Here is an 18,212-nt window from a genome sequence, read left to right on the forward strand (position 1 = left end):
AGGCCCCTGCGCTTCCACACCCGCTGTGCAAGGGTCACGGGGCCGGCGCCGCTCGTTAACGGCTGCGGATAATTGCGGGGTGCTGGGAGAGCCGGGGGAGCTGCAGCAGGGCCTGTGCGCCCAGAGGAGCGTGTGCAAAGCTGCGAGGGAGGTGGTTGCCTACCCGGGAGGGTCACTTGCCCACCTGGGAGGGTTGCTTGCCCGTCCAGGAGGGTCATTTGCCCATTCCACAGTGGGGTGGCCCACTCAGTGGGTCAGTTGCCCACCCAGGAGGGGCTGTTGCCCACTCAGTGGGTCACTTGCCCATTTCACAGTGGGGTTGCCCACCCAGGAGGGACAGTTGCCCACCCAGGAGGGTCACTTGCCCATTCCACAGTGGGGTGGCTCACTCAGTGGGTCAGTTGCCCACCCAGAAGGGGTGGTTGCCCACTCAGTGGGGCACTTGCCCCCCCCCCAGATGGTCAGTTGCCCCCCCAGGGGGGACAGTTGCCCCCCAGGAGGGTCAGTTGCCCACTCAGTGGGTCAGTTGCCCACCCAGGAGGGGTCGTTGCCCCCCCCCGGCACCGGGGTTGCCGCCCGGGCTGGGCTGGTTGCCCAGGGGGCTGTTGCCGGTAACCAGTCCCTCCCCGGTGCTGGGGGCCAGGTGGGGCCGGTAACCGGTCACGGGGGGGTTGGGGGCGGCTCGGGGGCGCTGCCAGACCGGGCAACGGGAGGAGAACGAGGGGGCGGTGCCGGTTATCGGTCCCTCCCGGTTCTAGAGGGAGGCGGTGCCGGTGTCCGCTCCCTCCCCCGTCCCAGGGGCGGGCGGTGCCGGTGTCCGGCCTTCCCCCAGCACCAGGGGGCGGCGGGGGGGGCCGGTTCTCAGTCCGTCCCCGGTTCCCGGTGCGTCCCCGGGGCGATGCCGGCGGGGTGGGCCGCTCGGTGGCCCCCCGGGCCGCTGTGGGAGCGGCGCTGCCGGGCGGCGCTGCGCGGGGCGGGCCGGGCCGGGGCGGCGGTGCTGGTGCCGCTGTGCTCGCTGCGGGGCCGCCCCGCGCTGCTCTTCACCCTCCGCTCCCGCCGCCTCGCGGGGCCCCACAGCGGCGACGTCAGGTACCGGGACGCGGCCTGAGGGGAGTGGGGGGGGGGGGGGGGGGAAGGGTTGGGGGGGGGGGGGGAAGGGTTAGGGGGGGACACACACCGGGGGCACCCACCAAATCGCCCCCCCACACACCCCCGGGGCCTTGCAGCTTCCCCGGGGGGCGGCGGGAGGCGGCGGACCGTGACGCGGCGGCCACGGCGCTGAGGGAGACGCGGGAGGAGCTCGGGCTGCGGCTGCCGGAGGACGCGGTGTGGGGGCAGCTGAGGGAGATCCCGGACCGGGTACCGGGAATGGGAACAGCGGCGGGGGGGGGACGGGGGCGGGGGGGGGAAGCTGCCCGACCAGGAACGGGAAGCGGGGGGAACGGAGAGTGGGAGCCGCGGGAGCTGCCCGACCGGGTAGCGGGAACCCCGGGGGGAACGGGAATTGGGGGGAACGGAGAGTGGGAGTCGCGGGAGCTGCCCGACCGGGTAGCGGGGACACCGGGGGGAACGGGAACCAGGGGGAACGGGGACACCGGAGGAGGGGGGGCAGCCGAGGGCGCTGCCAGAGCGGGAGCGGGGGATGAACCGGGGGTCGGGGGGCCCCGGGGGGGACAACAAGGACGCTGGGAGGGGGCCGGGGACAGTGGGGAGGGGGGTGGTGAGGAGGAAGGGGACAGGGACGCAGGGACAGGGGTTCAGGGGGGTGGGGAGGGGGGTGACAAGGCCAAGGGTGTCAGGCAGCAGGCCCAGCCGGGCTGTGACAGGGACACAGGGGCCCCTCGGAGGGGTGTCGGGTGACAGCCCCGCGCGGGGTTAGGTGACCCCGAGCTGTCCCTCGTGTCCCCGGCCGGCGCCTCCTCCCAGCAGGGACAGCTGGTGGCTCCCATCGTGGCCAACCTGGGACCTCTGGAGGACCTAACGCTGACCCCCAACCCCGACGAGGTGGGTGACACCGCTTCCCCGGCCACCCCAGTGACCCCGTGGCCACCCCAATGATGCTGTGGCCACCCCGGTGTCACCATGGCCACCTTAGTGACCCCATGGCCACCTTGGTGACGCCGTGGCCACCTTGGTGATGCCATGGCCACCCTAGTGTCACCGTGGCCACCTTGGTGACACCGTGGCCACCTCACCATGGCCACTTTGGTGATGCTGTGGCCACCCCAGTGTCACCATGGCCACCTTGGTGATGCCTTGGTGACACCATGGCCACCTTGGTGACGCCGTGGCCACCTTGGTGATGCCTTAGTGACACTGTGGCCACCTCACCATGGCCACCTTGGTGATGCTGTGGCCACTTTGGTGATGCTGTGGCCACCCCAGTGTCACCATGGCCACCTTAGTGACCCCGTGGCCACCTTGGTGATGCCTTGGTGACACTATGGCCACCTTGGTGATGCCATGGCCACCCTAGTGTCGCTGTGGCTACCCCAGTGTCACCATGGCCACCTTAGTGACCCCGTGGCCACCTTGGTGATGCCTTGGTGACACTATGGCCACCTTGGTGATGCCATGGCCACCCTAGTGTCGCTGTGGCTACCCCAGTGTCACCATGGCCACCTTAGTGACCCCGTGGCCACCTTGGTGATGCCTTGGTGACACTATGGCCACCTTGGTGATGCCATGGCCACCCTAGTGTCACCATGGCCACCTTGCTGACGCCGTGGCCACCTTGGTGATGCCTTAGTGACACCGTGGCCACCTCACCATGGCCACCTTGGTGATGCTGTGGCCACCCCAATGATGCTGTGGCCACCTTGGTGACACCATGGCCACTTTGGTGATGCTGTGGCCACCCCAGTGTCACCATGGCCACCTTGGTGATGCCGTGGCCACCTCACCATGGCCACCCCAATGATGCTGTGGCCACCTTGGTGACGCCGTGGCTGCCTCGGTGTCTCCGTGCGGTGTCCGCAGGTGGAGGAGGTCTTCACACTGCCCCTGGATCACCTTCTGCGTGAGGAGAACCAGGGCTACACGCACTTCCGCACGGGCGGCCGCTACGCCTACACCTTGCCCGTCTTCCTCAACGGCCCCCACCGCGTCTGGGGGCTCACGGCCATCGTCACCGAGCTCACCCTGGAGCTGCTCGCGCCCGGCTGCTACCGCAAGAAAACCCACGTGCTGTCCCACCCCAGGAAGGGGTGACCCCCCCCGTCCAGGGCCACACTGTTGGGGTGCTGGAAGAGCTTCCTTGGAGCAGATCGTGGTGTCCCCCTTCACATGGACCTCGGAAGCCACCGCGCCCACGGGTGCCGTCAAACACTGTGATTTGGTTAAAAACAAAGCCATATTTGGAACCTCTCGTGGCATGAGGATGGGACTGAGGTGCTGAGGGACATGGGTTAGTGATTGATGGGGATGGTTGGACTCGATGATCCAGTGGGTCCTCTCCAACCCCGTGATTCTGTGATTCTATGATTCGTATTTTGATGTTTCTGCTCCATGTTTTGATGTTTCTACCCCATTCTCAGAGGTTTCTGCCCCAGGTTTTGATGGGAACGTTGGACTCGATGATCCAGTGGGTCCTTTCCAACCTGGTGACTCTACGATTCACATTTTGATGGTTCTACTCTATTCTCTGAGGTTTCTGCCCCGGGTTTTGATGTTCCTGCCCTACAACCCCCCGCCACCCCCAGAGGGGACACGGCATTTCGTGGAGAGCTGGAATCTCCAGTCTGGGGTGGATCCAAACCTTGTTTATTGAGGAGCCCCAACTGCTCCGGGAATCCCTGCGTCCCCACGGAGCCGGGAAGCGGCACCAGCTCCTCAGGCCGACGTGGCGCGGGCCTTGGCCTCCTCGAAGCGCCGCATCCGCTCCTCCAGCTCCGGGCGGAAGTGCCGGATCAGGCCCTGCTGAGAGCAAAGGGAGTTAACGGCGCAGAGGAAAGGCTGACAGCCCTCACTAATCTTAGTTTGTCATTTTTTCCCATTCATTTCTTCTGTTTTTCTCACATTTTTTCCATATTTTAACTTTTTTTTCTCTTTTTTTTCTTTTTCATTTTTTTCCTTTTTTCCTTTTTTTCTTTTTTCACTTTTTTCTTTTTTCATTTTTTTTCTTTTTCCATTTTTTTCTTTTTTCCTTTTTCTCATTTCTTCTTTTGTTCTTTTTTAATTTTTCTATTTTTTCCTTTTTAGTCATTTTTATTTTCTTTTTATTTTTTCCTTTTTCCTTCTTTCTTTTTTCTTTTTATTTTTTTTCAATTTTTCCCTTTTTTAATTTTGCTCATTTTTTTTTCTGATTTCATTTTTTAATTTTTCTTTTTCCCTTTTCTCATTTTTCCCTTTTCTTTTTTTTCAATTTTAAATTTTTCTGTTTTTTCCTATTTTCTTTTTCATTTTTTCCTTTTTCCTTTTTTCTTTTTTTTTCTCATTTTTCTTTCTTTTTATTTTTTTCATTTTTTTCTTTTTCTTTTTCCCTTTTTTCACTTTTCCCTTTTTCTTTTTTAAATTTTTCTATTTTTTCCTTTCTCATTTTTATTTTCATTTGCTTTTCAATTTTTATTTTTCTTTTCCCTTTTTTCCCTTTTCCCTTTTTTCTTTTTTAAATTTTTCTATTTTTTCCTTTCTCATTTTTACTTTCTTTTTCTTTTTTCTTTTCATTTTTTATTTTCCTTTTTCCCTTTTTTCCCTTTTCCCTTTTTTCTTTCTTAAATTTTTCTATTTTTTCCTTTCTCATTTTTACTTTCTTTTTCTTTTTTCTTTTCATTTTTTATTTTCCTTTTTCCCTTTTTTCACTTTTTCCTTTTTTTTAAATTTTTCTATTTTTTCCTTTCTCATTTTTCTTTTCTTTTTCTTTTTTTCTTTTTTCATTATTTTATTTTTCTTTTTCCCTTTTTTCACTTTTCCCTTTTCTCTTTTTCAAATTTTTCTATTTTTTCCTTTCTCATTTCTATTTTCTTTTTTCTTTTCATTTTTTATTTTCCTTTTTCCCTTTTTTCCCTTTTCCCTTTTTTAAATTTTCCTATTTTCTTCCTTCCTCATTTTATTTCCTTTTTTCCCTTTTTTATTGTTTCAATCCCTCTAACGACGCACCCGTTGCTGCCCCAGCCTTTCTCTGCACATCAAAGCCGCCCCACAGCATCACTACAATTCCTGCTCCTAATTTCCCTCTGCTCAGGTTCTTGAGCACCTGAGCTACTGGGAGGTGTCGCTGCCCACGGCACGGGGCTTGGAGCCAGACGACCTCTCAGGAAGGTCCCTCCCGACCCAAAATACTCAACAATTCTATGAAATCCCTCTCCCCTCCCGGCACCTGCACGGGCCAGGCGGCGCCGTCGCCCAGGGCGCAGATGGTGTGGCCTTCGATCTGCTTGCTGATCTCCCAGAGGGCGTCGATCTCGGCCGCCTGCGCGTCGCCCCGCACGAACCGAGCCATCACCTTGTTCATCCAGTCGACGCCTGCGCCGAGGGAGAGGCCAAGGGGGGCTCAGAGGGAGAGCAAGGCCGCGAGGGGCTCAGAGGGAGGGGAAGGCCGTGAGGGGCTAAGAGGGAGAGCGAGGCCATGAGGGGCTCAGAAAGGGGACGAGGCCATGAGGGGCTCAGAGGAAGGGGAAGGCCACAGGGGGCTCAGAAGGAGAGCGAGGCCATGAGGGGCTCAGAGGGAGAGCGGGAGAGCCAGGCTGCGAGGGTCTCAGAGGGAGGGGAAGGCCACAAGGGGCTCAGAGGGAGAGCGAGGCCATGAGGGGCTCAGAAAGGGGACAAGGCCACGAGGGGCTCAGAAAGGGGACGAGGCTGCGGGGGGCTCAGAGGAAGGGGAAGGCCGCGAGGGGCTCAGAGGGAGGGGAAGGCCACAAGGGGCTCAGAGGGAGAGCGAGGCCACAAGGGGCTCAGAGGGAGGGGAAGGCCACGGGGGGCTCAGAGGGAGGGGAAGGCCACGGGGGGCTCAGAGGGAGAGCGAGGCCATGAGGGGCTCAGAAAGGGGACGAGGCTGCGAGGGGCTCAGAAAGGGGATGAGGCTGCGGGGGGCTCAGAGGGAGGGGAAAGCCACGAGGGGCTCAGAAGGAGAGCAAGACCACGAGGGGCTCAGAAAGGGGACAAGTCCATGAGGGGCTCAGAGGGAGAGCAGGAGAGCGAGGCCACAAGGGGCTGAGAGGGAGAGTGAGGCTATGAGGGGCTCAGAGGGAGGGGACAAGACTGCAGTGGGCTCAGAGGGAGGGGAAGACCGTGAGGGGCTCAGAGGGAGAGCGAGGCCACGAGGGGCTCAGAAAGAGGGGAAGGCCGCAGGGGGCTCAGAGGGAGGGGAAGGCCACAAGGGGCTCAGAGGGAGACCGAGAGAACGAGGCCACAAGGGGCTCAGAGAAAGGAGAAGGCCGCGAGGGGCTAAGAAAGGGGACAAGGCCTGTATGGGGCCTGCAACACGGCCCTCCTGCCCCACAGCTTTCCCCCAGCTCCCCACTCACCCTCCCGGCACGGCGTGCACTGCCCACAGCTCTCGTGTTTGTAGAACTCGATGAGGCGGGCGATGGCTTTAACGACGTCCGTCTGGGGAGGGAAAGGAGGGTGAGGACCCCACGTCGGCCCTGCAGCACCAGAGAGAAGGGGGCTCCTCCCTTACCGATTTATCCATGACAATAACGGCGGCCGTGCCGAGCCCGCTCTGCGCCTGCACCAAGGCGTCGAAGTCCATCAGCACCGTCTCGCACACCGACTTGGGGAGCAGCGGCGTGGAGGAGCCCCCCGGGATGACGGCCAGCAGGTTGTCCCAGCCCCCGCGGACACCCCCTGTGGAAGAGAGAGGGGACAGGAGCGGCTGAGCTGGGCCCAGCGCCGTCCCGGTGCGGCTCAGCGGCACTTACCGGCGTGCTTCTCGATGAGCTCCTTCAGCGGCACCGACATCTCCTCCTCCACGGTGCAAGGGTGGTTGACGTGACCCGAGATGTTGAAGAGTTTCGTCCCAGAGTTGCGCTCTCGCCCGAAGCCGGCGAACCAGGAGCCGCCGCGCCGGCAGATGGTGGGGGCCACGGCCACCGTCTCCACGTTGGCCACCGTGGTGGGGCAGCCGAAGACACCTGGAAGCAGGAGGAGCTCTTAAATAACAGCAGTGGGATGGTGGCTTGGTGACAACTGGCTGTGTCCGGCTGTTGCCATATTATCCTGCTTTTGAGCGGCCCCGTTCAAGCAAAACTGGGATTGTTTAGCCTGGAGAAGAGGAGGCTGAGGGGAGACCTCATTGCTCTCTCCAACTCCTTGAGAGGAGGTTGTGGAGAGGAGGCAGCTGGGCTCTTCTCCCAAGTTATAGGATGAAAGGAATGGCCTCAAGTTGCGCCAGGGGAGGACTAGATTGGATTTTGGGAACAATTCCTTCATGGAAAAGATGATTGAAGCCTTGGCAGAGGCTGCCCAGGTGGAGCCTCCATCCCTGAGGGCTTCAAAACACATGTGGCCGTGGCACTTGGGGACATAGCTTGGTCGGCGCTGTGGGGTTGGACCGGATGAGCTTTGAGGGCTTTTCCGACCTCAACGGTTCTATGAAATCGGGGCTCAGGCCACCAAGAGCCGGTCGGGAAGGAGAGGGGCCCGGCCGTACCCACGTCAGCGGGGAAGGGCGGCTTGAGGCGCGGTTTGCCCTGCTTGCCCTCGATGGATTCGATGAGCGCCGTCTCCTCCCCGCAGATGTAGGCCCCGGCCCCGCGCACCACGAAGACGTCGAAGGCGTAGCCGGAGCCGCAGGCGTCCTTCCCCAGCAGCCCGGCCTCGTAGGCTTCCCGGATGGCCACCTGCGGCACGGAGAGGGGGGACACCGAGGGACACCCAGGGTGGGTCTGGGGGCTTCAGGACAGCAGGATCCCCACCCCGTCGTTGCTCACCTGCAGGTTGGAGGCCTCGTTGTAGAACTCGCCGCGGATGTAGATGTAGGCGGCGCGGGCGCCCATGGCTCGTCCTGCCACCAGGCAGCCCTCCACCAGCTTGTGGGGGTCGTGCCGCATGATCTCCCGGTCCTTGCAGGTGCCGGGCTCCCCCTCGTCCGCGTTCACCACCAGGTATTTGGGTCTGGGGGAGGGTGGAGACGTCGGGGACGGGCTCTCTGCGGCGAGGGAACCGGCGCCGGTAGCGGAACCGGTGCCGGTACCAGCCTCACCTGCCATCTGGGGGTTTGTTCATGAAGCTCCACTTGAGGCCGGTAGGGAAACCGGCGCCACCGCGGCCCCGCAGCCCCGAGGTCTTGATCTCGCCCAGGATCCAGTCGACTCCCTTGAGGAGAATCTCCTTGGTCTTGTACCAGTCGCCGCGGCGCAGGGCGCCCTGCAGCCTGCGGGCACGGCACAAACGCTGCCACCGGGCCGGGCCAAACCGGGTGGCACTGGGACAGGACACACTGGGATGGGGGGCACGGAGCAGGAATGCACCGGGAAACAAGGCACCGGGATTGGGACACGCTGTGAGCGGGATACACGAGAGACCAGGAGCAGGATGCACCGGGACTGGGATGTACTGGGACATGCAAGGGACTGGGATGCACTGGGACTGAGATGTACCTGCATTGGGATTTACTGGGACATGCGAGGGACCAGGATGCACCAGGGCTGGGATGCTCTGGGACTGGGATGCGCTGGGACTGGGATGTACTAGGACATGCAAGGGACTGGGATGCACTGGGACTGGGATGTACCTGCATTGGGATTTACTGAGACATGTGAGGGTCCAGGATGCACCGGGACTGGGATGCACTGGGATGTACTGGGACATGTGAGGGACCAGGATGCACTGGAACTGGGATGCTCTGGGACTGGGATGCTCTGGGACATGTGAGGGACCAGGATGCACCAGGACTGGGATGTACCAGGACTGGATGCACCGGGACTGGGATGTACTGGGATGTACTGAGATATGTGAGGGACCAGGATGCACTGGGACTGGGATGCTCTGGGACTGGGATGTACCAGGACTGGTATGTACTGGGATGTACTGCGACACGTGAGGGACCAGGAAGCTCCGGGACTGGGATGCTTCAGGATTGGATGCACCGGAACTGGGATGGACTGGGACTGGGATGGACTGGGATGTACTAGGACATGCGAGGGACTGGGATGCACTGGGACTGAGATGTACCTGTACTGGGATGTACTGGGACATGTGAGGGACCAGGATGCACCAGGACTGGGATGTACCAGGGCTGGATGCACTGGGACTGGGATGTACTGGGATGTACTGAGATATGTGAGGGACCAGGATGCACTGGGACTAGGATGTACCAGGACTGGGATGCTCTGGGATGTACTGGGACATGTGAGGGACCAGGATGCACCAGGGCTGGGATGTACTGGCATGTACTGGGACATGTGAGGGACCAGGAAGATCCAGGGCTGGGATGCTCTGGGACTGGGATGTACTGAGACTGTATGTACCGGGACTGGGATGCACTGGGACGGGGATGTACTGGGATGTACTAGGACATGCGAGGGACTGGGAAGCACTGGGACTGGGATGTACCAGGACTGGGATGCTCTGGGATGTACTGGGACATGTGAGGGACCAGGAAGATCCGGGACTAGGATGCACCAGGACTGTACATACTGGGACTGGGATGTACTGGGACATGCGAGGGACTGGGATGCACTGGGATATACTGGGATGTACTAGGACATGTGAGGGACTAGGATGCACTGGGACTGGGATGCTCCGGGATTGGATGCACCGGGACTGGGATGTACCGGGACTGGGATGGACTGGGGCATGCGAGGGACCAGGATGCACTGGGGCTGAGATGCTCTGGGACTGGGATGTACCGGGACTGGGATGCACTGGGACGTACTGGGACATGCGAGGGCCCGGGAAGCTCCAGGACTGGGCTGCACCTGGACGGGGCTGTACCGGGACATCAGAGCCACCGGGCTCCACCGGGGCTCACCTCCAGTCGTGCCGCCCGTAGAGGTTGGTGAAGATCCGGTCCTCATCCCGCAGCGACCCGAACTGCGTCTTCTTGGGCGCGGTCTGCGGGGACACACGGGGCTCAGCACCGGCGCTACCGGCGCTACCGGCGGCCCCCGCACCGCTCGCCGCTTCCCGGCTCCGCTCACCGAGTAGGAGGAGGAGGAGGAGGAGGCGGCGGGCAGGCGCCGCAGCGCCAGCAGCTGCCGAGCGGCCATGACGGGGCTGGGCGCGGGGGGAACCGGCACCGGAGCCGCCGTCACCTTCAGCCGCCCCCGCTGCGGCGCGCGCGACGTGACGTCATCCGCGAGCGACGCCGGGGAAGGGGGCGTGGCCTCGCTGGGGCGTGGTCACGTGGCAACCGGGTGCTGAGGAGGAAGGGAGCGTGGCCAGAGGTGGAACCACGCGATGGGGGATCTCAAAGCGCGTCCAGTTCCACCCCCTGCCATGGGCAGGGACACCTCCCACTGGATCAGGGGCTCCAAGCCCCATCCAACCTGGCCTGGAACCCCTCCAGGGATGGGGCAGCCACCCCTGTTCTGGGCAGCCTGGGCCAGGGCCTCCCCACCCTCACAGCAAAACATTTCTCCCCAAGATCTCATCTCCATCTCCCCTCTTGCAGCTCCAAACTCTTCCCCTCAACCTATCCCTGCCCTCCCTGATCCAGAGCCCCTCCCCAGCTTTCCTGGAGCCCCTTTCAGCACTGGAAGCTGCTCTGTGAGAGGGTGAAGGAGCTGGGGTTGTTTAGCTGAGGTTATTTTTCACAGAAAGGGGCACTGGGCGCTGGCAGAGGCTGCCCAGGGAGGTGGTGGCGTCCCCATCCCTGGAAGTATTTAAAAGACAGGTTGACAAGGTGCTCAGGGACATGGTCTAGCGGCAGGAATGCTTGGACTTGATGATCCAAGAGGTCTTTTCCAACCTGGTGATTCTCTGATTCTATGAGTCTAAGGTCTCCCCGCAGCCTTAACAGGCTCAACAACCCCAACTCTCTCAGTCTCTCCTCGTCCAGGAGGTTCTCCAGCCCTCGCATCATCTCTGTGGCCTCCTCTGCACTCGCTCCAGCAGCTCCGTGTACTCCCTGTGCTGAGGATCCAGAACTGGACTCGGGGCTCCAGGTGGGTCTCCCCGAGCGGAGCAGAGGGGCAGGATCCCCTCCCTCCCTCCCTGCTGCTCCCACCACTCTGGTTTCTGGGCTCACGTTTTGCCTGGGGGCGTGGCCAGGGGGCTGGGGGCGTGGCCATTTGGTTGTGGGCGTGGTTTCGAGGCAGTGGGCGTGGCCTATGCGGAGGGGGCGTGGCCATCGGTCCTCCCCCCTCTCCCACCACGTGCCCGGTGCCCCACACCGGGTCGGGTTTCTCAGCTGAAACCGGAGCCCCCCCCCGCAGCCTCCCTCCCCTGTTACCCCCCGGGGCGCCCCGTTCCGACCCCCCGCGGCCCCGGGGAGGGGGGAACCGCTGCCCCCCGAGCCCCTCAAGCTCCGCAGCTCGCTTCGCCCTCCCCACATTTGAAGCCACCTCGGTCCCCAGTCCCCGGTGGCCTCGTCCCCGGTCCCCGGGGGCCTCGTCCCGCTCGAAGCGGAGGTGTCGGGGCGAGCACTGGGCTCGGGGGATCCGGTTTCCCTCGGCGGGGGAGCAGGGTCTGGTGGCCAGCGTCGGGACGGGGCGGCCGGCAGCATGTTTTTCCTCTTCCGCGGGTCGCAGCGGCGAGGAACCGCGACCCCCGCGTCCCCCGCGTCCCCCGGCACCTCCCGCCAGCCCGGCAAGCGCGGCGGCCGTCGCCCTCGCCCCGTTTCCCAGCTCCGCGGACAGGGGGGTCGCGGCGCATCCAGCAAATCGGGGGGACGCGGGCATCGCAGCCGCAGCGGCGCGGCTGCCCCAGAACATCACGGTGGGGCTGAGGGGCTGCACCCCACTGGCGGAGAGGTAACCGCTGGGGACGGAGAGATTGGGGTCCCGAGGGGTCCCGGGGGGTGCGAGCGTGGCTGGGGCTATGGGAACAGCTGGGCGGCTCCCCACATCTGGAGCAGAGCGGCCAAGCAGGGAATAATCCGGAGGATTATGTGTGTGCGCGGGCACACACCACCCCCCCCCAGCCTCGCCGCCGCCCGCCCGCCCTGCATATCCTCAGATATTCCATAAAAACCTCAAATCCCCGCGCGGCCCCGGCTGCCCTCGCCACCCCCCGTGCCGGCCCTGGCATGTCCTGCGGCGCGGGGGCCGCCCCGAGCCATGGGCAACTGCACCAAGACCCCTGAGCGGAGGCTCCCCAAGGTAGGGATGCCCCGGCGGGCTCGGAGAAGGACGAAGGGGGCAGCCTGACCCCCTGCCCCATCACCCACGCCCGCTCTCCCCGCAGGATGGGAAGCCGCGCTCCGGCCCCTCGGCCGCCGGGGACCCTGAGGAGACGGGGGAGGCGGCGCAGTCGCCTCCGTTGCAGAATTACTCGGTGCTGCAGGGCTTGGTGGGGCCGGCCTGCATCTTCCTGCGGCAGAGCATCGCCATCACCCAGCTGGTACGCAGGCGTCACCCCAGCGCGCGCCCGCGGCGCCGGCTCCCAGCGGGATTTGGGGCTGGATCCTCGAGGGGATCCACGCGCCAAGGTCTCTCGTCTTCGCTCCTTCCCATTTTCTCTCCCCCAGGACCGAGAGCTGCGGCCTGAAGAGATCGAAGGTGAGGCGCGGAGGGGCTGGGGGGCGGCGGGTTGGGGGCGCGCGGCGACGCCGGTGCTGATGCCGCCGCGCTGCTCGCAGAGCTGAAACAGGCCTTCCGGGAATTCGACAAGGACCGCGACGGATACATCAGCTACAAGGACCTGGGCGAGTGCATGAGGACCATGGGCTACATGCCCACCGAGATGGAGCTCATCGAGCTGTCCCAGCAGATCAGTAGGTGACGGGGTGCGGCGGGTCCCCCCTCCGGCGCCGGCTCCCGGCGCTCCCGGTGACGTTTCCCTTCTCCGGCAGCCGGCGGCAAGGTGGATTTCGATGATTTTGTGGAGCTGATGGGCCCCAAGATGCTGGCGGAGACAGCGGATATGATCGGGATCAAGGAGCTGCGCGACGCCTTCCGTGAGGTGAGGGATTTTGGGGGGGGGAAACCGAGGTGCGGGGACGCCGGGAGCCGCCGATGCCGACCGGCGCTCGCCGTGCAGTTCGACACCAACGGGGACGGGCAGATCAGCATGGCCGAGCTGCGGGAGGCGATGCGCAAGCTCCTGGGGCAGCAGCTCAACTACCGCGAGGTGGACGAGATCCTCAAGGACGTGGATCTCAACGGGGACGGCCTGGTGGACTTCGAAGGTAGGGATCGGGGGGCGGGGGCGCGGAGAGGGCTGGGAGCAAGCCCTGGGCACCTTCAGGATGTTCTCTCTACGTCTTCTTCCACCCGCAGAATTCGTGCGGATGATGTCGCGCTGAGGGCAGCGCGTGCCAAGACGGGACCCGAGCCCCCGCCGTGCCTTACGAAGACGAGGGGGACACGGAGGAGACAACCGGCTCCGGCTGCCGCCGCGGGGAACACGACGGCGCAGCGTGGCACCTGGACCAGGAGCGGGGCTGCAGCTCCCGAGGTGCTCGTGTCACCTTTGGCCACGACGTGGGACACTAGGGCCATCGCCGAGCACGTTTCGGGCGTGGACTCTTCGGGGCCTTGGCTGCTGCTCGCCGGATTTTTTCGTCCCTCAAACCAAAGCTGTTCCCTCTGGCCCAGGCTGCCCCGAGAAGCGGTGGCCGCCCCATCCCTGGAGGTGTCAGAGGGGGCTTGGAGCCCCTGCTCCAGCGGGACGTGTCCCTGCCCACGGCAGGGGGTGGAACTGGATGGGCTTTGAGGTCCCTTCCAACTCAAACCGTTCCATGATTCGAGGAAATCCGAACTGTGCCGGGGACCTCCCGCCCCATCCCTCCATCCCCGTATCTGACGACCAGGCCCTCACGCTGACCTCGCTCCCTCCACACTGTGATGCGGTGATGGCGTCACCCGTTGCGTCACCCATTGCGTCGCCCATGGCGTTGGCCACGGTATCACCCATCGTGTCACCCATCGTGTCACCCTTGGTGTTGCCCATGGTTTTGGCCATGGTGTCACCCATGGTGTCACCCTTGGTGTGGTCCATCGTGTCACCCATCATGTTGCCTATCGTGTTGCTCATGGTGTCACCCATCGCGTCACCGATGGTGTCACCCATCTCATTGCCCTCGGTGTTGTCCATCGTGTCACTCATTGTGTTGCCCTTGGTGTCGTCCATCACATCACTCATGGTGTCGCCCATCGTGTCGCCCATCGTGTTGTTCATGGTGTGACCTATCATGTCACCCATCGTGTCACCCATTGTGTTGCCTTTGGTCTTGTCCATCATGTCACCCATCATGTCACCCATGGTGTCACCCATTGTGTCGTCCATGGTGTGACCCATTGTGTCACCCATCGTGTCACCCCTTGTGCCACCCATCACCCATCATGTCGCCCTTGGTGTCGTCCATCATGTCACTCATGGTGTCACCCTTGGTGTCCCCCATTGTGTCCCCCATCGTGTCACCCATTACCCATCATGTGGCCCTCGGTGTCATCCATCATGTCACCCATGGTGTCACCCATCGTGTTGTCCATGGTGTGACCCATCGTGTCACCCCTTGTGCCACCCATCACCCATCGTGTCACCCTTGGTGTCATCCATCATGTCACCCATGGTGTTGCCCATCGTGTCACCCATTGTGTTGCCCTTGGTGTTGTCCATCGTGTCACCCAGCGTGTCACCCTTTGTGCCACCCATCACCCATGGTGTCGCCCTTGGTGTCATCCACCATGTCACCCATGGTGTCTCCCACAGTGTCACCCATCGTGTCACCCCTTGTGCCCCCCATCACCCATCATGTCACCCTTGGTCTCGTCCATCATGTCACCTATTGTGTCACCCATGGTGTCACCCATGGTGTCACCCATGGTGTCACCTGTCGTGTCACCCATCGTGTCACCCCTTGTGCCCCCCATCACCCATGGTGTCACCCTTGGTGTCGTCCATCATGTCACCCATGGTGTCACCCATGCTGTGACCCATCACGTCGCCCACGGTGCCACCCACGGTGTCACCCACGGTGTCACCCACGGTGTCTCCCGCCGCGTGTCCCCCCCGCCCCTCGCTCCCCGTTCTCAATGAACGCCCCGATCTCTCGTTTCTGCTCGCGTCTCCTTTAAGGCCCCCCCCACCCCGTCCCCGGCCATGACGTCACTGGGGGCGGCCCCGTCGCTTGGTGGGGGGGGGGGGAGGGAGGAGGCGGGCGGCGCGTCACGATGACGTCAGGGCGGCGCGGGCGGGCGGGGGCGGCGCTCGGGGATGTCCTACAAGCCCATCGCGCCCGCGCCCCTCAGCGCCAGCCCCACCGGCACCGGGGCCCTCCCCGCCGGTACGGGGGACCGGGAGGAAGCGGGGGGACCCGGGGAGACGGGAGGAAGCGGGGGTTGAGGGGGAAACGGGGGTTGAGGGGGAAACGGGGACCGGGGAGACGGGGGAGGGGTGGGAAATGGGGGCCAGGGAGACGGGGGGGGGGGAAACGGGGACCGGGAGGGGGAAACGGGGACCGGGAGGGAGAAACGGGGACCAGGGAGACGGTGGGGGGGGGGAACGGGGACCGGGAGGGGGAAACGGGGACCAGGGAGACGGGGGGGGGGGGGAAACGGGGACCGGGAGGGGGAGACGGGGGGAGGGGGGAACGGGGACCGGGAGGGAGAAACGGGGACCTGGAGGGGGAAATGGGGACCAAGGAGACGGTGTGTGGGGGGAACGGGGACCGGGAGGGGGAAACGGGGACCTGGAGGGGGAAATGGGGACCAGGGAGACGGTGTGTGTGGGGAAATGGGGACCGGGAGGGGGAACCGGGGACCAGGAAGGGAAACGGGGACCAGGGAGACGGTGGTGGGGGGGAAACGGGGACCGGGAGGGGGAAACGGAGACCGGGAGGGGGAAACGGGGATCAGGGTGACGGTGAGGGGGGGGGAAACAGGGACCGGGAGAGGGAGCCGGGGACCAGGGAGACGGTGAGGGGGGGGAAACGGGGACCGGGAGGGGGAAACGGGGACCGGGAGGGGGAAACGGGGACCGGGGAGACGGGGAGGGGACGACCGGGGAGACGGGGAGGGGAACGGGGACCGGGAGGGGGGAAACGGGGACCAGGGAATGGGGGGGATACAGGGATGGGGTGGGGAAATGGGGAGATGGGGGGTATGGGGAATGGGGGAGGAACAGGGACGTGGGGGGACACCGGGAAATGGAGGGGAAAAACGGGTATGGGGGGGGTACAGGGATGGGGGGGGCACCGGGAAATGGAGGAGGGGAACGGGGAGACGGAGTGGGGATACAAGGCTGGGTGGGGGGGACCGGGAGGGTAAGAGGGATGGAGCAGGGAATGGGGTGGGGGTGGGGTGATGGGGATGGAGGGGAAACGGGGAACGGGGGGGATACAGGAATGGGGGGGGGAATGGGGACCGGGGGAGGGAAATGGGGACAGGGATGCAGAACAGGAATGGGAGTGGGGGGGGTGGGAACGGGGGACTGAGGAATGGGAAGGGGGGGAAAATGGGGATGGAGGGGGGGGGGGGAGACAGGGATGGAGGGGAAAGGAGGAACGAGGAGGGGAAACGGGTTGGGGAGGGGAACCGGGGATTTGGGGGGGGCAGGGATGGGGAGGAGAATGAGGGAAATGGAGAGAGGGGGGCACTGACTGCCAGTCAGCAGGGGGGGAAAGGAGAATGGGGGGGGGAAGGAGGGAAGGGGATTGGGGGAGAATGGGGGGGCGCTATCCACTGGTGAGTGTGGGAACGGGGTGGGGGGGGTAAAAGGGATGGGGGAGGATATTGGGGGGGGGAAATGGGAATGGGGAGAGCAGGGAGTGAGAGGAGGCAATGGGGGGGGAGAAAGGAGCTGGGGGGGCAAAGGGGAATGGGGGAGAACGTGGGAACTGGGGGTGGAAATGGACTGGGGGACAGGGAATGTGGGGTCACTGGGAGTGGGGAAAGGAGGGGGGGAATGGGAAAAGGGGAGGAAATTGGGATGGGGGAGAATGGGGGATGGGGAGGGAAATGGGGGGGGAAGGGGAATGGGGATGGAAGACAAAAGGGGGAGGATGGGGATAGGGAGAAAGGAGGGGAGCCTGGGATGGGGTGGGAATGGTGGAGGGAAGAGGAATGGAGGAAATTTGGGAAGTGGGGGGAGAAAAGAGAATGGGGTGGGTGGGGAAAGGGCAGGGGGTATCGGGAAATGGGGAAATAGGGAAGGGACTGAGGAAAAAAGGCTGGGGGCAGGGGGGGTGCAACCGGTAACCCTGCATCTCCCACAGCCACGAGTGTCCCGTCGCCTTCCGGTTCGGTCCCCGGTGCCGCCGCACCGTTCCGACCGCTCTTCAATGACTTCGGGCCACCGTCCATGGGCTACGTGCAGGTGAGGGGCCCCAGGAGATGGGGGGAGACCGAGGGGAGCAGCGCGACTGCAACCGGGGTTGGGGGGCACAGCTCTCAACCCCTTTTCCCTGCAGGCGATGAAGCCCCCCGGGGCTCAGGGCTCGCAGAGCACCTACACCGACCTGCTCTCGGTCATCGAGGAGATGGGGAAGGAGATCCGACCCACCTACGCCGGCAGCAAGAGTGCTATGGAGCGGCTGAAGCGGGGTACGGGGTCGGGGGGGACACAGACTCCCTCGCCCCCCATCTCTAGGGCTCCCCTGCCCCACGCGGGGAGCGGGGCGAGGAGGTGGGGATGCTGACGTGGGGTCTCTGCTTCTTCTCGCAGGAATCATCCACGCCCGGGCGCTGGTCAGGGAGTGCCTGGCTGAGACAGAGCGTAATGCCCGCACGTAACGGCTGCTGCCACCCGGGACCCCCCCAAAAACCCCGGGCTCCCCCCCCAACCCCGTGTCCCTGCCCTGCTGGCAGCAGGGAGGGTGTCCTGCTGCCCCTGCTCTCCCCTTGCTTTAGAAATCTTTGTTTTTATAAATAAAGGAGGTGGCTGGGAGTTTACTCCAGGCCGTGTCCCTGCAGCGAGGAGGGAGGGGCCAAGCTGGGGGGGGTGTGTGTGACAAGGGGACACGGGGGAGCAGGACTGGGGGGGGTCGGTGCCTTGGGGACACTAAGGAGAGGTGGGAATGGGGGGCTGAGCTGGGAGGGCTGGAGCTCCGGGGTGGGGTGTAAGGATCTGTGGGGCTGAGCATCACGGGGGTGCAGGGATAAGGGGCTGGAGCATGGGGGGGCAGGATCTGTGGGGCAGAGCTGGGAGCAAAGGTGGGGGGCACAAGG

At 63.1% G+C, this 18,212-nt stretch overlaps 5 protein-coding genes across 5 annotated transcripts; 4 read left to right on the forward strand and 1 right to left on the reverse strand.

Moving 5' to 3' along the window:
• Positions 1 to 814: 814 nt before the first annotated feature.
• Positions 815 to 3,495, forward strand: LOC138720890 (mitochondrial coenzyme A diphosphatase NUDT8-like). Its single transcript, XM_069857307.1, has 4 exons — positions 815 to 1,089; positions 1,227 to 1,359; positions 1,927 to 2,004; positions 2,980 to 3,495. The coding sequence occupies exons 1-4, from the start codon at positions 899 to 901 to the stop codon at positions 3,208 to 3,210; spliced, it is 633 nt and encodes a 210-aa protein (XP_069713408.1). The 5' UTR covers positions 815 to 898; the 3' UTR covers positions 3,211 to 3,495.
• Positions 3,496 to 3,734: 239 nt separating this feature from the next.
• Positions 3,735 to 10,169, reverse strand: NDUFV1 (NADH:ubiquinone oxidoreductase core subunit V1). The gene is made up of 10 exons (XM_069857262.1): positions 10,083 to 10,169; positions 9,914 to 9,996; positions 8,144 to 8,314; positions 7,872 to 8,055; positions 7,592 to 7,781; positions 6,861 to 7,073; positions 6,620 to 6,786; positions 6,465 to 6,546; positions 5,318 to 5,463; positions 3,735 to 3,915 (listed from the first exon to the last, which is right to left on the reverse strand). Exons 1-10 carry the CDS (start codon positions 10,149 to 10,151, stop codon positions 3,832 to 3,834), a joined length of 1,389 nt encoding a protein of 462 aa, XP_069713363.1. The 5' UTR covers positions 10,152 to 10,169; the 3' UTR covers positions 3,735 to 3,831.
• A 577-nt stretch (positions 10,170 to 10,746) lies between these two features.
• On the forward strand, positions 10,747 to 13,503 carry CABP2 (calcium binding protein 2). Its single transcript, XM_069857297.1, has 7 exons — positions 10,747 to 11,048; positions 12,289 to 12,444; positions 12,572 to 12,602; positions 12,683 to 12,817; positions 12,896 to 13,005; positions 13,084 to 13,231; positions 13,323 to 13,503. The coding sequence occupies exons 1-7, from the start codon at positions 10,872 to 10,874 to the stop codon at positions 13,346 to 13,348; spliced, it is 783 nt and encodes a 260-aa protein (XP_069713398.1). The 5' UTR covers positions 10,747 to 10,871; the 3' UTR covers positions 13,349 to 13,503.
• A 638-nt stretch (positions 13,504 to 14,141) lies between these two features.
• LOC138720731 (keratin-associated protein 9-1-like) lies at positions 14,142 to 15,122 on the forward strand (the record flags this gene model as incomplete). The annotated part of the gene is made up of 1 exon (XM_069857079.1): positions 14,142 to 15,122. A coding segment is annotated over one exon (981 nt), but the record flags the coding sequence as incomplete, so codon positions are not given.
• A 97-nt stretch (positions 15,123 to 15,219) lies between these two features.
• CDK2AP2 (cyclin dependent kinase 2 associated protein 2) lies at positions 15,220 to 17,936 on the forward strand. The gene is made up of 4 exons (XM_069857325.1): positions 15,220 to 15,331; positions 17,261 to 17,361; positions 17,456 to 17,588; positions 17,710 to 17,936. The coding sequence occupies exons 1-4, from the start codon at positions 15,262 to 15,264 to the stop codon at positions 17,775 to 17,777; spliced, it is 372 nt and encodes a 123-aa protein (XP_069713426.1). The 5' UTR covers positions 15,220 to 15,261; the 3' UTR covers positions 17,778 to 17,936.
• Positions 17,937 to 18,212: the final 276 nt, after the last annotated feature.

The sequence above is a fragment of the Phaenicophaeus curvirostris genome, chromosome 5 (assembly GCF_032191515.1).
Source record: "Phaenicophaeus curvirostris isolate KB17595 chromosome 5, BPBGC_Pcur_1.0, whole genome shotgun sequence".
Taxonomy (NCBI): Eukaryota; Metazoa; Chordata; class Aves; order Cuculiformes; family Cuculidae; genus Phaenicophaeus; species Phaenicophaeus curvirostris.